Here is a 16977-nt window from a genome sequence, read left to right on the forward strand (position 1 = left end):
CACCAGAAATTAACAATCTTCCTGAAGGGCTGGCGTCATGCACATGGTCACCTGTGTCCAAAACTGAGGCTTATTTTTAGCCAAGGGTGTAGCATCAATGCCCCTTAAAGGAATAGGGTTCTGCAAAGACTGCAAGGAAAAACCACAATGCCTGGCAAACTCAAAGTCCATTAAGTTCAAGGCGGCACCTGAATCCACAAACGCCATGACAGAAACTGAAGACAATGAGCAGATCAAGGACACAGATAACAGAAATTTAGGTTGTACAGTACTGATGGTAAATGAACTAGCGATCCTCTTTGTACGTTTAGGACAGACCAAAATGACATGAGAAGCATTGCCACAATAAAAACACAACCTATTCAGATGTCTGAATCCTTGCTGTTCCGTTCTAGACAGAATCCTATCACACTGCATTGGCTCAGGCATCTGCTCTGAGGACGATGCCACAGCGCGCACAGATCTGCGCTCTCGCAAGCGCCGATCAATCTGAATGGCCAAAGACATAGAATCACTCAGATCAACAGGCGTGGGAAACCCCACCATAACATCTTTAACGGATTCAGAAAGACCCTTTCTGAAAATTGCCGCCAAAGCATCATCATTCCATTTAGTCAACACAGACCATTTTCTAAATTTCTGACAGTAGAATTCTGCCGCTTCTTGACCCTGAGACAGGGCCAACAAGGTCTTCTCCGCTTGATCCACAGAATTTGGTTCATCATATAATAATCCTAGAGCCTGGAAAAAGGCGTCTATATTAAGCAAGGCCGGATTCCCCGATTCCAGGGAAAATGCCCAATCCTGAGGATCGCGACGCAGCAGGGAGATGACAATTTTAACCTGCTGAATGGAATCACCAGAGGTTCGAGGTTTTAGAGCAAAAAACAGTTTACAGTAGTTTTTAAAACTCAAAAATTTGGATCTGTCACCAAAAAACAAATCAGGAGTAGGAATCTTAGGTTCTAAAACCGGAGTCTGAACAATATAATCCGAAATACCCTGTACTCTAGCAGCAAGCTAATCTACACGAGAAGCTAATCCCTGAACATCCATGCTAGCAAAAAACTGCTCAGCCACCCAGTGGTAAAGAGGGAAGGAAAGACAAAGCAGACTACACAAAAAAAAATGGCTCAACACCTTCCTTCCCTTCTTCTGAGATGCATTTAACTCATTATTGGCCAGTTGTACTGTTATGATCCGGTGACCGTGGAGCAGCATGAAACTTTCTCTGGAGAAGGTGGAACCTGTACTGACCGCAAACCCTGAACTTAACACCGCAACTAGAAGTAGCCGTGGGATGTACCTAACAATCCTAGACACCTCGACACAGCCGGAGGACTAAATACCCCTATAGATAGAAATGGGAATACTATCTTGCCTCAGAGAAAAACCCCAAAGGATAGGCAGCCCCCCACAAATATTGACTGTGAGAGGAGAGGAAAAACACACGCAGACTGAAAACAGGATTTAGCAAAGGAGGCCACTCTAGCTAAATAGAAAAGGATAGGACAGAATACTAAGCGGTCAGTATTAAAACACTAAAAAATATCCACAGCAGAAAATACAAAAATTCCACCATCTAACTAAAGACAGGGAATGTATATCTGCATCTCCTGAGAATCCAACTTGACTGAATAAATCCTTACACAGTCTAAACTGGACAAGAAAAAACATTCAATAGCACTGAACTGAAAAGCCCACAGCATGTGGGCTGCAGAAACAAAAACAAGAACTTATCTTTGCTGATTTGGGCCGCAGGGCAGGAGAAACCAGACAGAGATGTGAATCCTCCAAGTACAATGGGCAACTGGCAAAGAGTAATGGATCCTGCACACCTAAATACCTAGTAGAGCTGCAATAAGCAGAAACACCTGCCCTGGATTACAATCCAGAGACAACTGCGCTACCACCAACAACCACCGGAGGGAACCCAAGAGCAGAATTCACAACAGCTGGGTACAGTGTAATGGCCCAACATAATGCTGGGTACAGTATAATGGCCACACATGGTTACCCCACCCATCATTGCCCTCACACCCCCATCATTGCCTTCTTCATCACTACACACACATCTTTTAACGCTCTCCCTCGCAGCAGCCGGCAGCTTCCACTCCCACGGCGCTGAATGATGTTATCCAGCCGTGCAGCACCACTGACTACTCACGTCGCTGCAGCTCCGGTACGCCACTGATAAAGAGCTCTCCGTGTCTCCTGTGCCAGTCAGTGTCAGAGCGAGGAGCAATATCTGCTCCAATCCGATACAGCTAGTGTCTGCTCTGTATACCTCGTACACATGCGGCTCCTCTTCGTACTCCTTGCACACATGGCTCAGCTCCGTACACCTCGTACACACACGACTCCACTCCGTACTCCTTGCACACATGGCTCAGCTCCGTACACCTCGTACACACGCGGCTGCGCTCCGTACACCTCGTACACACACGACTCCTCTCTATACACCTTGCACACGTGGCTCTGCTCCGTACACCTCGTACACACGCGGCTCTGCTCCATACACCTTGTAAACACGCGGCTCCACTTCGTACACCTCGTACACACGCGGCTCCGCTCCGTACACCTCGTACACACTCAACTCCGCGCTGTACACCTCGTACACACATGGCTCCGCTCCATACACCTTGAACACACACGGCTCTGCTACATCCACACTGTAAACCCCTCCTGACCCCACACAGAAACTTCCCCTCATTCAGCACCATGACAACCAGCACAGCAGCGTCCTGCGGACACTGAGGCCCCTGATCATGTGACCCCTGACTCCTCCCCTCCTGTGACCTCATCACAGGTCCCGTGCGCACAGAACAGCCATGTGACAGACACTCTCTGGATCTTCTGCTTTCTGGGCTGGTTCCTCATGTAAGTCCTATTAACCCCTTAATGACCGCCGATACGTTTTTTTTTTTACTGAACTGAGATATAAGAGAATAGCATAGTGTCGGCACGGTCCAGATCTGTTTAACCCCTTAATCGAGACTACCGTACACCATATAATTGGTTAACAGAGTGTGACTTCTCCCTCTTTGTCCCCATCGGCACACTGAGATCATGATTGTGTGGCCCTGATGTTTGCCATCATGACCAAATAACGGCCTTAAAGTCTTCCATCTATAGTGGTCTGTTCAGAAGTTAGCGACATTTAGGTGGTAAAAACAACATTTTTCCTTCCTGTTATGTAACTTTGCCTTAATTCCTGAAAATCACCTGAAGGGTTAATAAACTACCTGACAAGTTTTTAATATGTGGGGGGTGTTGTTTTAAAATAGTATCACCTTTGGAAGTTTTCCAATATATCGGAGCCCCAAAGTCACTCCAAACCTGGATAGGTCCCTCAAAAAAACAAGTTTTGAAAATTTCCTTGAAAAAAGTAAAAATTGCAATCTCATTTTTAAACCTCCTAAAAGGCTAACAAAATCAAATAACATTTTACAAACAGTGCTGATGTAAAGCAGACATGTGTGAAATGTTATTTATTAATGTTTTTCTGTGGTATTACTATCCGGATTAAAGGAATAATTTATTCAAAGATTCAAAATTGCTAATTTTGTACATGCTTGTTAAATTTCTGATATTATTTATAACTAAACACAAAACACATCAACCTAAATTTACCATTATCATAAAACATAATGTGTCATGAAGAAACAATCTCAAAATCACTGGGATTTGTTGAAGTGTTCCAGAGTTATTACCACTTAAAGTGACACTGGTCAAATTTAAAAAATTAGGCCCGCTCAGTAAGGGGTTAAACAAGCCAGGAGAAGATCCTGTCGGATCTGTGATGTGAGATCCATCAGCTGTCGGCACAAGCAGCGTTTCATAGGAAGATCATGGAAAGGGAGTTGTGGTGTGAATACGCACCTGTTGCCATGTTCTGGGGTCGGACACCTTTTTTTAAGCCGCTGTCATATCCCTTGGGGGTTCCTTATGTAGTGATTGTCACTACATACATAGTATGTATGTATATAGTATACATGTGTGTGTCATCTCCTCCTGTATATAGTATATACCTGTATGTCAGGTATGGATGTGCGGAGGTTGTTTGTTTCTTTCCCTTTGTTGCTGTTACTTGTGTCATTTATTATCTTTATGTCACGTATGTATATTGGTTCTGACATAAGGGATCTTGTTGTCATGTGACACTGTATTTCAGTGTGGGCCTGGTGTTGTCATCCTCCTCCCCCTCCTTCCCCTCTCCCTCCTCCTCCTTCTTCTCCTTCTTCTTCTTCTTCTTCTTCTTCTCCTTCTTCTCCTTCTTCTTCTTCTCCTTCTTCTTCTTCTCCTTCTCCTTCTCCTCCTCCTTCTCCTTCTCCTCCTCCTTCTTCTTCTTCTCCTCCTCCTTCTCCTTCTTCTCCTTCTCCTCCTTCTCCTCCTTCTCCTCCTTCTCCTCCTTCTCCATCTCCATCATCGCCGACCACATGGCCGATCCCACACTAGGATCAGGTCGGGTTTCATGCGACTTTTGAATTTGTCCGATCCGTTTCGCTCAACCCTACTGAGGAGACAACAATGACTTTTTGAATTAATTTTTACGAAATATTAAAATTTACTCCCCTTTCACAAACACATAATAAATTGCCGTTACACAAATTTGTTGGTGAAGGTTCCTAAGTAACATTATTGGAGCTCCTATTCTTATAGTGAGCCCCTGCGATGACATCCAAGAGACCCCAGAGACTTCAGGAACTGCAGTAGGGACATTCCGGTTTGTTCACTCTCCATGACTGGCCTATTAACCCCTATCAGCTCATAGCATGCACTAGTAAACTTCCAAGTTCATATCACTGAAGCTAATAACCTCAGTGAAACATATCTCCCCTCTAGCACATAACCAGTGACCCTCTTACAATGTAAAGAAGAAAACTAAATACTGTAAAATATGTTTCCATTATTATCTCCAGTAATTTTATTATTACACAGGATCCTTCATGATGTTACATAGGCTCATCTTCTTCTCATTCAGTTTTCTACAATATCGGATCCTCTCTGTGAAGTTCATCTATAGAAGAAAATTTTCCTGATTTACCCATCAAAAATAAATATGGGCAGAGAAAAGATGGCGGAGAGGATATTACACCTCACCCTAGAGATCCTCTTCCGGCTTACTGGAGAGGTGAGAGATTCTGATGACGTCACATTACATCATTCTTATCTATGGGAATAACAGATGGACAGAACTGGAGAGGTGAGGACTCTGGAAATGTCTGTAGTGAGATATGTCAATGTGTCTCTCCATAACCAGGATTACACAGTAGTGAAGAAGACCTCTAGTGAGCGCTGTCAGGACCTTGTGACTGAGGGATGGGAAAGAATCTGGAGACCAATCACAGGGCCTCCACCTCACCCCCTGATACATGAAGACCTCAATGACCAGAAGATCCTAGAACTCACCTACAAGATGATTGAGCTGCTGACTGGAGAGGTGACACTGCTGGGAATTCTGGGACATTATACAGTAACGCTATGGAGGGATCGGGGGATGACGGTATCATTGTATGTGTCAGGTTCCTATAAGGTGTCAGGATGTCGCCGTCTATTTCTCCATGGAGGAGTGGGAGTATTTAGAAGGACACAAACATCTCTACAAGGACGTCATGATGGAGGTTCCCCAGCCCCTCACATCACCAGGTAATAGACAGAACTAAATACACACGGCCTATAATTATCTGTATGTAAAGAATGAACTCAGTCCCTGTATGTGTTTCCTCCAGTTCTATCCAGTGAGAGGACAACACCAGAGAGATGTCCCCGTCCTCTTCTTCCACTGGACTGTGAACAAGAAAATCCCAATGTTCCTCAGGATCATCAGGTAGATGGAGAGAAGGTGTCATGAGATCTCCACTATGATGTGTAGATGGCTGTGAAGGTCTTGTGCTCAGTCTTGTTTTATCCACCAGTATTATATGTTTTATATTGTGTAATGAGAACGGTGGAGATATCTATCAATAGCTCTAATCAGGGCCGGACTTGCCATTGGGCAATTCTGGCACATGCCAGAAGGGCCTGTCTGGTCATGGGCTGCCTTGTCTGCTATGTTGTTAGCAGAATCAGTGCTCTCAAGATGCCCATACTGTTACCAGTTGTGATGGAGCACAAAGTCTCTGACTCCGTCACTTACCCCAGCATGCCACGTGTATCATTATAAATATTGGTCTTGTAGTAAATCTTGCTTTCCTCCATCCACGATATTGTTAATATATTCCTATCTGTTGCTTGGAAACGGGACAACATGGGCCTGTGTGATTACAAATGCCAGGGCTGAATTTTAGTCCCAGTCCGTACCTGGCTCTAATCCTGCTGTGTCTTCTCCATCTGTCTCTGACTTTTACAATATTTGTTTCAGGGTGAAGATCTGCCCCATATTAATACTACAGAGACATATGTGAGGGGTGATGAGTGGTGTAAAGAGGAGATTCCTACATATGACCACCCAGGTGAGTAGTAACCACTAAATGCAGAGAAGTCACAGATTCTTCTCAGTCATCAGCTATGGCTGCTTTATCGGTCTTGTAGTCGGGCCTTATTACAATAGTGTGCTCACCATTTTGCCTCTAGACCACAACATTCTCCTCCTTCCAAAACTGTTCAAATTTCCTTGTGCGTTGTTGAAACCCTTTTCTATAGAAGATAGAACCTGGAGGATACACCTACCCCCTGGGATAAAAAGACGCTAACCCTAACCTGGCCAGATTTGTAAACTACAAAGCCAAATGACAGCGTACGTAGAATGTGCTGACAAGTTAGAAAATCACTTGAAGAAAAATATGATGTGGAAGGTAATGATGCTGTTGGCTTCCTAGATCCCTGATATCTTATTGGATGAATCTACGTTCTTTCCCTTCTGGGCTGCTGAATTTGCTCATATGGTCCCTACATGACCAAGTTCAGTCTTTCTGGCCAAACTTCACTTTTATGATCGACTACATTAGATGAGCAGTGAGGGCCAAGTGTGAATTTATGTACAATAACAACAGAGTTTTCCTTTATCCTAACTTTTCAATTTCTTTTAAAACCAACTAACTTCAAGGAAGATTGTGATTAACTACATAAAAAACATTACACATGTGCCATGATATATCTCTAAGCTGTGTGTGGTAGATGGCTGTAATATACATTTATTCACATCTCTTATCACAAAAATGATCCAGCAATATTGATGTGCATCACATAACATCTAATTCCGTCCATTACACTATCAAGTCCCACAGGAAGTGAACAGAAAAGCACAAATTCAAAATATCATAAAATCATCTTTTATTAAATAATTTGAGATGTAAACTAACTACAATTCACCAGACTAAAAACCTATTACCTCAGATGTGAGGGACTATCAATTTCTTTTAAAACCAACTAACTTCAAACAGGATTGTGATTAACTACATAAAAAACATTACACATGTGCTATGATGTATCTGGAGCGCCCCCACGTAAGGGCAATGGGGTACTCGGTACCAGGTCCTTCGGTTCGGGGAATGTCATGGTGGCCCGACCCGGCCCGTGGCCCTTTGAGGGGCGTCCAGTGATGACAGGACAAGAGTTTATAGGGATAGTGTTCGTGACGCCACCTGTGGTATTCGGTCAGGGTGAATACACCAAAAATAATTGGGACGGAGCATATATTAAATATTAAACCAAGAGAGACCAAAATGCCCCTAAAATATAACTTTTAATTAGATAAGGTAAAAATGATAGGGATAGGATGGGCAACTGACTGATAAGTACCATTTTTTGTACTGCCCTTCTTTATGACCACTATCAAACTATTGATTATCTATATCTCTGCAAATCTTTTTCAATATATGATTTATAACGTGAATTTATATAAGAGTCACTTGTGAGCATGATTGTGACTTTATATTTGTCAATATACAGCGGATGCTGTCACTTGATAGCTTGAGCTTAGAGTAAAAAACAGTGTCGTTTCTTTATTATCCTTTTTTTGTGATATGTTGTAAATTGTGGCAGGAACTAAGTATCCATACAATACTGTTATTTATGATATATCTGATTGCTAACGAAAATAGCCACTAATTTCTCATTCATTTCATTTATTTTTGTGTGTTATACTGCTGATATTTATCAGCGAGTGTTTGGGAAAAACTTTATCTTCATTACTAAGTGATAATATAGAGCTCAAGATACGGCACATATAGATCAATCATTGTTAAGAGTGTATCCTAATCTCTGCTCACAGACGCACCTTAGCATTAAGGCACTAGGACTCCCATCCTTTGGAGCCCTAGGACTCTGAAAAAGTGGTATATGAAATACTGATATATACCTATGCAGGTGTTATTTTTAAGCACTTTTTAAAGCACATTAGCACTTTAAAAATATTGGTGTTGGTGTTGGTGTTTCTTTGTTAGTCCCCCTTAGGGTCTTAAGGGAGAGCCGTCGTCGAGTGGGGGCGCCATGTCGAACTTAGGGTGCCAACCTCCGCGGTAAGGTAGGGTGAGTAAGGGAGAGAGCACCCCCCCACCTATATACCTCTATCCTTTTAGTGTTAAGTTTATATTGTTAAATTAACCATTGTCTCCTGACCCATAAGGTCATTTTTACCTTATCTAATTAAAAGTTATATTTTAGGGGCATTTTGGTCTCTCTTGGTTTAGTATTCGGTCAGGGTGACCGACGCTGCTTAGGGGTCCGCTGGGGTGACGTGATGGCAGCTAGATGGTATACCTTCCCACAAGTGAAGTATGTCCCCAGGGCTTCCCAGAAGTGTAGATGGTGATGTGGACGATGTAAGGCGCAGTAAATAACGAGGACACAAGGTTGCAGTCTCTTTACCTTTACTAGAGGCTTCAGCATCCACAGTGCAGAGTACCGGATCACAGGGTAGGCAGAGTCCGGCCGGTCCGAAGGCACATCCAGAGTCCCCTTATCCAGGTGGAAATCAGTAGCCTTCCTACTAGCACCTGTGTGTTGTAGTACCTCCCTGCTGAGCAACTCGGTAAGGTCCTAACAACTATTGTAGATGTTCTAGATGTTGTTTCTTCCTCTCTGTCCCCCAGATGGTATGGATAGGGCAAACCCGTATGACTGATGGTCTGCAGCTTGTTTATAGGGACCCTAGAGATGCCCCGACCCCCACAATTTGCCACCGTGTCTTCTTAGGTATTAAGGTCGGGCAGCCAACTTGGAATTGACTGTCCTGCCGGTCTCTGAAGTAAAGCGTAGAGTCAATTACTCCCTCGGTGTTCCAGCCACCGGCAACGTGCCTCAGAAGGAGGCAGCCTTTACAGGGCAGAACTCCTCCTGGTGTTATCTCCTTGTGCTGTGACTTCGTTTCTCACCCTCTACAATATAATTCTCTTCGTGTCCTTTCTTAGGATGCTGCCGCACGTGGGGCAGGCGCAGCTCTGTAACTTTCTGTCTTGCTAGGCCTCTGTCAGGATCCCACCCCTGACAGGGATCCTCTGTCTGCAGCTCAGATGTTCCTCCTTTCCCCCTGTCTGCCTCACAGGAACTCACTGGGTCAAACCCAGGCAGCGTCTGTCTAACTTTCTATCCAGCCCACCAGTTTTACCCTTCTGTGAGGAGTGCCCTAATAGATAGGAGCAAGGCTCCCCCTGGTGGACTGGAGTGTGAAGTGTAGTGTATGGTTTGTGATACCTGGAAAGATGAACTCCTTTAGTACCTTTAGATGTAATATCACTCCCCCTGGTGGAAGAATGACATTACTGCAGCAAAAAGGACTCTGGGGCGCTGCATATCTCTAAGCTGTGTGTGGTTGATGGCTGTAATATACATTTATTCACGTCTGCAGGAGATGTGTTGGCATGGCTCGAGCCCTGGTTTAATGGATTCCCTCCACGTCATAAATTAAATTTTGTTTTCAATCCTAAGGAATTCAGATTACTGCACAATCTCTCCTGAAATGGGTAGCACTGATACTTTCTCTGCCCCTCTGGCCAGGACTTATAGCAGCCCTAATAGTCCACCATTAATGAGTTTGATTGTGTTGGGATTGGCCGCCCTCATGTATGTCTGTAACTCCCTGATAGTCTTTAAAAAAAGGCTCCATTTTCTCTGCCAAATGCCCAAGATCTAAATTCAAGACACCTCAGCTCTGCAATATTATACATAGTTATCTTTAAATGTATAATTTTCCTTGAAACTCATTTGACAGAAAGTAATGGCCCTTATGATAGTTTAGATTGTCAAGAGCCACTGAGCCACATACTCTAATTACTCCTGAGAGGTTTCACCTATACATTCTCATTTTTTTAACTGAAGAAGACTTATGTTCGATCATTTCAGTAGATGTTTTATTGTGTCACCCTTTAACGCCTTTGTGTAGACTTACACAAAGATGCTTAGGCTAGGACCACGACATTACCTGCTGTTCTGTGAGAAGGCAAGAAGAATAGTTAAATAGTTGGGTCTGGGAGCTGAGCACAGAGGACTGAACCAGAGTAGAACAAGGCTGTATCTGTCAGTTTCCAGCAATATGCTTCGAGCTTTAGTAGGGTGTTATGCTTTCTAATTGTCTGAAGCAGGTAGCAGATTATTGCAGCTCTACAATACACACCCATACTGCCAGACTGGATGGTACTACTGGTCCCAGCAACCCTAATCTCAGTGGCTGGACAGAGCCTGCACCATCCAGTGCTCCTGGTTTGACATCTCCTCCATTACCAGAGCTGCCTTCAGAATGAATAAGGTGGTGTCTGATGACAGAAGCAGACAGCACAGGTGATGATCCCAGAGAAAATATGACGCACCATTTGCAGATGCCCTAATATAACAAAACTAGATGGTGGCCCGATTCTAACGCATCGGGTATTTTAGAATATGTATGTATATAGCAGCCACATAGTATATAGAACAGGCCACGTAGTATATAGGAGCCATGTAGTATATAGCAGACAAATACTACGTGGCCTGTGCTATATACTATGTGGCTGCTATATACATACATACATATTGTAGAATACCTGATGCGTTAATGGAGGCCACGCAGTATATAACACAGCCCAAACAGTGTATAACACAGCCCACGCAGTATATAATACTGGCCACAGAATATATAGCACAGCCCACGCAGTATATAACACAGCCCACATAGTATCTAACACTGGCCAGGTAGTATATAGCAGCCACGTGGTATATACCACAGCCCATGTAGTATACAGCAGTGTGGGCACCATATCCCTGTTAAAAAAAATAATTAAAATAAAAAATAGTTATATACTCACCTGCCGGGATCCAGCGAAGCTGTGCCGATGCGCGCGCAACTGCCGCCATTTTCCGTTCCCAAGATGCATTGCGAAATTATCCTGATGACTTAGCGGTCTCACGAGACCACTAAGTCTTCTGGGTAATTTCGCAATGCATCTCTGGGAACGGAAGATGGCGGCTGACTACGGAAGGTGAGAATAACAGGTTTTTTGTTTTTTCATTATTTTAACATGACATCTTTTTACTATTGATGCTGAATAGGCAGCATCAATAGTAAAAAGTTGGGGACACACAGGGTTAATAGCAGCGTTAACGGAGTGCGTTACCCGCGGCATAACGCGGTCCGTTAACGGTGGCATTAACCCTGTGTGAGCGCTGACTGGAGGGGAGTATGTGGGCGCCGGGCACTGACTGCAGGGGAGTAGGGAGGGACTAATTCTCGGCCGGACTGTGCCCGTCGCTGATGGTCGCGGCAGCCAGGACAGGCAGCTGGCGAGATCAATCAGCGACGCGGAATTTCCGTGACGGAAGTTGCCGACAGACAGACAGACAGAAAGTACCCCTTAGACAATTATATAATAGATAGCAGAAAACCAGAGCAGTAGAAATCCCCATAAATTAACTCTATTTTGGAAATTCTAACTAATCGATAAGAGTAGTGACTATTTTGATTCCACAGGCACTTTCTGGAAGTTAGCAAGCAGTGGATGATGGCGAGTGAAAATTGTACATTTGCCATTTTATTACCCAATGTATAGTGTCCATATTGTGCCCCATGTGTGGTGAACGCACAGTAAATAAAGTGGGTTCTTGTCAAGATAGTAATGCTAAATACATGGATGCTAAATGTGATATGGGCACACTGCAAGGCTCAGACGTGAGAGGGAAATTTGACTTTGCAAGAGCCGATATTGCTGGACTGGTTTATCCAAGCCATGTTGCCTACCAAGAGCTTTTGAGCCACTAATAATGTGGAAACCTCTGTTTTTCCATTGACAGATGAAAGACCTGAGTGGGGACTTTGTGAGATGAGTAGAAGTTTTTATTGGTATTATTTTCACCAACATACTATTGTTTGGTGTCTTTTTATTCCATATTTGGAAGGCAGAATGAACAATCAGTTCCACACCATTCCCCACTGGTTCATGCTATGCTATTAGACTGTGAACTGTTGTATTGGTGAATAGTTCAATATCTACTATATAATTGTCTAAGGGTCACTTCCGTCTTTCTGTCTGTCTGTCCTTCCGTCTGTCACGGATATTCATTGGTCGCGGCCTCTGTCTGTCATGGAATCCAAAATGGCCACGACCAATCAGCGACGGCCACAGTCCGACGGCAATATGGCCGCTCTTTCCTCCCCGCAGTCAGTGCCCGCTCCATACTCCCCTCCAGTCATCCAGTCAGCCCTCACACAGGGTTAATGCCAGTGTTACCGGAGCGCGGTGTAACACACTCCGGTTACCCAGCTATTAACCCTGTGTGACCAAGTTTTTACTATTGATGCTGCGTATGCTGCATCAATAGTAAAACGATCTAATGTTACAAATAATAATAATTAAGAAAAAAAACGTTATTCTCACACTCCGACGTCGCGTCCTGTCCGCCGGCAGGTTCCGGTGCTAAGGATGCTATGGGAGAAGGACCTGCCATGAAGTCACGGTCATGTGACCATGACGTCATCACAGGGCCTGCGCGCCTGCACGAGAAGGACCTGCCATTACGTCACGGTCATGTGACCGCGACTTCATTACAGGGCCTGCGCTCATAGTCATACTAACCCTGGGACTGGCGGGCTGGGCAATATACTACGTCGCTGGGCAATATACTACGTGACTGAGCAATATACTACGTGGCTGGGCAATATACTACTTTGACATGCATATTCTAGAATACCCGATGCGTTAGAATCGGGCCACCATCTAGTTATTACATAACTTTCCATTTTTACTGTCAGATGTAGTAAAAATGTTAGAAAATATAAAAGGATATTTTATTCAAAAATAATAATTTGTTTTATTCTTGGCAGATGACTGTACCAGGAGATCAGAGGGACAGCTGACATCTTCAATTTTTAAATTAGATGATCTTGAGATCCCACAGGATACAATTGAAGTGAATGCCTTTGCTCAAGATATATCATTATCCCTTCACAGCAAATATCTGTCGTCTTCTCCTTCGAGACAGGTCCTGTCTTCTGATTCATTACCAAATACTAAGGATAATCAAAGTCACAAAATAAGCATTAAAAAACTAATTGCTCCTAAAGCAAAGAAGCCATTTTCACATTCAGAATATGGAAATAGTTTTCCTCTCAAAAAATCTTTTAAACATCAAAAAATTCTCACAGCTGAGAATGGATTTTCTTGTTCCAAGTCTGAGAAATGTTTTAACCAAAAATCAGATCTTGTTAGTCACAAGAGAACTCGCACAGAGGAGAAGACATTTTTATGTTCAGAATGTGGGAAATATTTTACACAGAAATCAAGTCTTGTTAAGCACCAGAAAACCCACACAGGGGAGAAGCCATTTTCCTGTTCAGAATGTGAGAAATGTTTTAACAAGAAATCGAATTTGGTTAACCACCATAGAATCCACACAGGGGAGAAGCCTTTTTCCTGTTCAGAATGTGGGAAATATTTTACCCAGAAATCAAATTTGGTTAAGCACCAAAGAATTCATACAGGGAAGAAGCCTTTTTCCTGTTCAGAATGTGGAAAATGTTTTAACCTGAAATGGAATCTTGTTATACACCAAAGAACTCACACAGGGGAGAAGCCATATTCATGTACAGAATGTGGGAAATGTTTTAACCAGAAATCAGATCTTGTTACTCACAAGAAAACTCACACAAAGGAGAAGCTGTTTTTATGTTCAGAATGTGGGAAATATTTTGCAAAAAAATCAAGTTTTGTTAAGCACCAGAGAACTCACTCAGGGAAGAAGCCCTTTTCCTGTTCAGAATGTGAGAAATGTTTTAACCAGAAATCAGATTTGGTTAACCATCAGAGAACCCACACAGGGGAGAAGCCCTTTTCCTGTTCAGAATGTGGGAAATATTTTACACAGAAATCACATTTTGTTAAGCACCAAAGAATTCATACAGGGAAGAAGCCTTTTTCCTGTTCAGAATGTGGAAAATGTTTTAACCTGAAATGGAATCTTGTTATACACCAAAGAACTCACACAGGGGAGAAGCCATATTCATGCTCAGAATGTGGGAAAAGTTTTAACCAGAAATCATCTTTGGTTAAGCACCAGAGAACCCACACAGGGGAGAAGCCATTTTCCTGTTCAGAATGTGGGAAATGTTTTAACCAGAGATCAGCTTTGGTTAAGCACCAGAGAACTCACACAGGGAAGAAACCTTTTTCCTGTTCAGAATGTGGGAAATTTTTTAAGCATAAATGGTATCTTGTTACACACCAAAGTTCTCACACAGGGAAGAAGCCTTTTTCATGTTCATAATGTGGCAATGATAAATCATATTTTGTTAGGCACCAGAGAATTCAAATTGGTGAGAAGCCTTTTACCAGTTTAGAATGTGGAAAATGTTTTGTGATTAAATCATCTCTTCTTTGTCACCAAAAAATTCATTCAGGGGAGAAGCTTTTTTCTTGCTCTTAATGTGGGAAATGGTTTACACGGAAATCAACAACAGAGAAACCCTTTTTCATGTTAAGTATATTGAAATGTTTTAACCAATTTTTTTCTTCTTAAAGGGAAGCTGTCACCCCCAAAATCGTGGGTGAGGTAAGCCCACCGGCATCAGGGGCTTATCTACAGCATTCTGTAATGCTGTAGATAAGCCCCCGATGTATCCTAAAAGATGAGAAAAAGACGTTAGATCATACTCACCCAGGGGCGTTCCCCACTGCGGTCCGGTCCGATGGGTGTCGTGGTCCGGTCCTGCGCCTCCCATCTTCATCAGATGACGTCCTCTTCTGGTCTTTACGCTGCGGCTCCTGCGCAGGCGTACTTTGTCTGCCCTGTTGAGGGCAGAGCAAAATACTGCAGTGCTCAGGCACTGCAGTACTTTGCTCTGCCCTCAACAGGGCAGACAAAGTACGCCTGGGCAGGAGCCGCAGCGTGAAGACCAGAAGAGGACGTCATCTGATCAAGATGGGAGGCGCCGGACCCGGACCAGCAGCGGGAATGCCCCTGGGTGAGTATAATCTAACATCTTTCTCTCATCTTTCAGGATACATCAGGGTCTTATCTACAGCATTACAGAATGCTGTAGATAAGCCCCTGATGCCGGTGGGCTTACCTCACCCGCGATTTTGGGGGTGACAGGTTCCCTTTAAAGAGGTTGTACGCTACTAGGACAACCCCTCATCATTCCTCATGTTTGGTATAATTAAAATAAAAACACTCATACTCACCTTCGGTGCCGGTGCCATTCTAGTGGTGTTAGCACTTGTGTTCCCGGGGCTTATGTGAGATTGTTACATCACATGAGTCCTATGTCCAAGCAGCGCCGGCTTCACTGTCCCCATCTTCGGACGTATTGCCCATCAACAGGAAGCCAGGGCTGCGGCTGTTCTTTGACTTTTTCGTGATGTTCGATTTGTCCGAAGGTGAGGACAGTGACGCCAGTGCTGATTGGGAGCATGGTTGGCACTCCTAACTTCAATATAATCCTACAAATAATGGGAAGCAGATGCCAAGTACTGAAAAAAATATCAAAATATACATTTTTATTCAATTTTCATTTAAAATAATAGTCAACGGAGTTACAGATGCAAAATATACATGCTTATTACAGGTCAGTATTAGCCTTATTACAGGAAGTCCATATAATAATTAACCAAAAGTGTAATACTATTAAAGTGCATTTATATGGGAAAACAATATGCTCGATCTATATCCTATAATTTATGATACTCAAATGGACCAATAATAAATATGCCATTCCAAATAGTAACTTTCCATACAAATGACTCATTCATATACAGTGCTGCATGAATACTTAGTGCATGATAACACATGAGAGAATAACTGCATTAACTGACATACTTATAAAGTGCTTAGTGCGTAGTCAAATACTAGTGGATTTGTCATATTGCATAGTGCATAGTAGATTCTAAGATCCACCAGTATATAATGCAGTGCTACAGATAAAGTGCATAAGTGTTTATAGCAGCAAGTTGTAATAATAAATGAGCTAGATTGAAGGCCACATATGAAGATAACCAGGGAAAGCAAATAAGAAAGGCACCAGTGTGCATACATGACCAGTAGTGCAGTCCAGAGTCCCAAAACACGTTTCGTAACATCATAACATCCCTTTACACTGTCATTGATAGTGGGAAGGGATGTGAGGCAGTTAAGAAGATGACCTGATACCATTAGAACAAATAAATTTTGTTACTGAGGTGATAAAGTTCATTTTAACACATAATTATTTAAAACTAGAAATAGACACGATGTCTTTTAAGGCCTCGTGTCACCCACGATACCGCGCTCCAACTTCTGGTTTTAACCCAGGGCTCCTCCATGTTCAGCCATTACACCATCCGTTTCCGGACTCTAGCCTCTGAGTTGGAGTGGCCGGATAAAGTTTTTATCCCTGTCTTCTGGAAGGGGTTGGCTGATCATGTAAAGGATGCTCTGGCCATTAGGGAGATTCCTGCCACACTGGAGGAGTTAATTTCTGTCTCCACTCGCATCGACCTTCGTCATTCCGAGCGAGGGTTGGATCGAGCCTAGTGTTGGCAGAGGTTTCGGCTGGCTCCAAACTTTGCCAGGCATCTAGACTCCAGCCCAGGT

At 43.3% G+C, this 16977-nt stretch overlaps 1 protein-coding gene across 1 annotated transcript; it reads left to right on the forward strand.

The window, feature by feature from the left end:
• Window positions 1-2826: 2826 nt before the first annotated feature.
• On the forward strand, window positions 2827-15223 carry LOC143767246 (uncharacterized). The gene is made up of 7 exons (XM_077255443.1): window positions 2827-2880; window positions 4985-5134; window positions 5264-5443; window positions 5526-5649; window positions 5733-5830; window positions 6365-6455; window positions 13235-15223. The coding sequence occupies exons 2-7, from the start codon at window positions 5063-5065 to the stop codon at window positions 14671-14673; spliced, it is 2004 nt and encodes a 667-aa protein (XP_077111558.1). The 5' UTR covers window positions 2827-2880; window positions 4985-5062; the 3' UTR covers window positions 14674-15223.
• Window positions 15224-16977: the final 1754 nt, after the last annotated feature.

Source organism: Ranitomeya variabilis, chromosome 4, assembly GCF_051348905.1.
Source record: "Ranitomeya variabilis isolate aRanVar5 chromosome 4, aRanVar5.hap1, whole genome shotgun sequence".
Classification (NCBI taxonomy): domain Eukaryota; kingdom Metazoa; phylum Chordata; class Amphibia; order Anura; family Dendrobatidae; genus Ranitomeya; species Ranitomeya variabilis.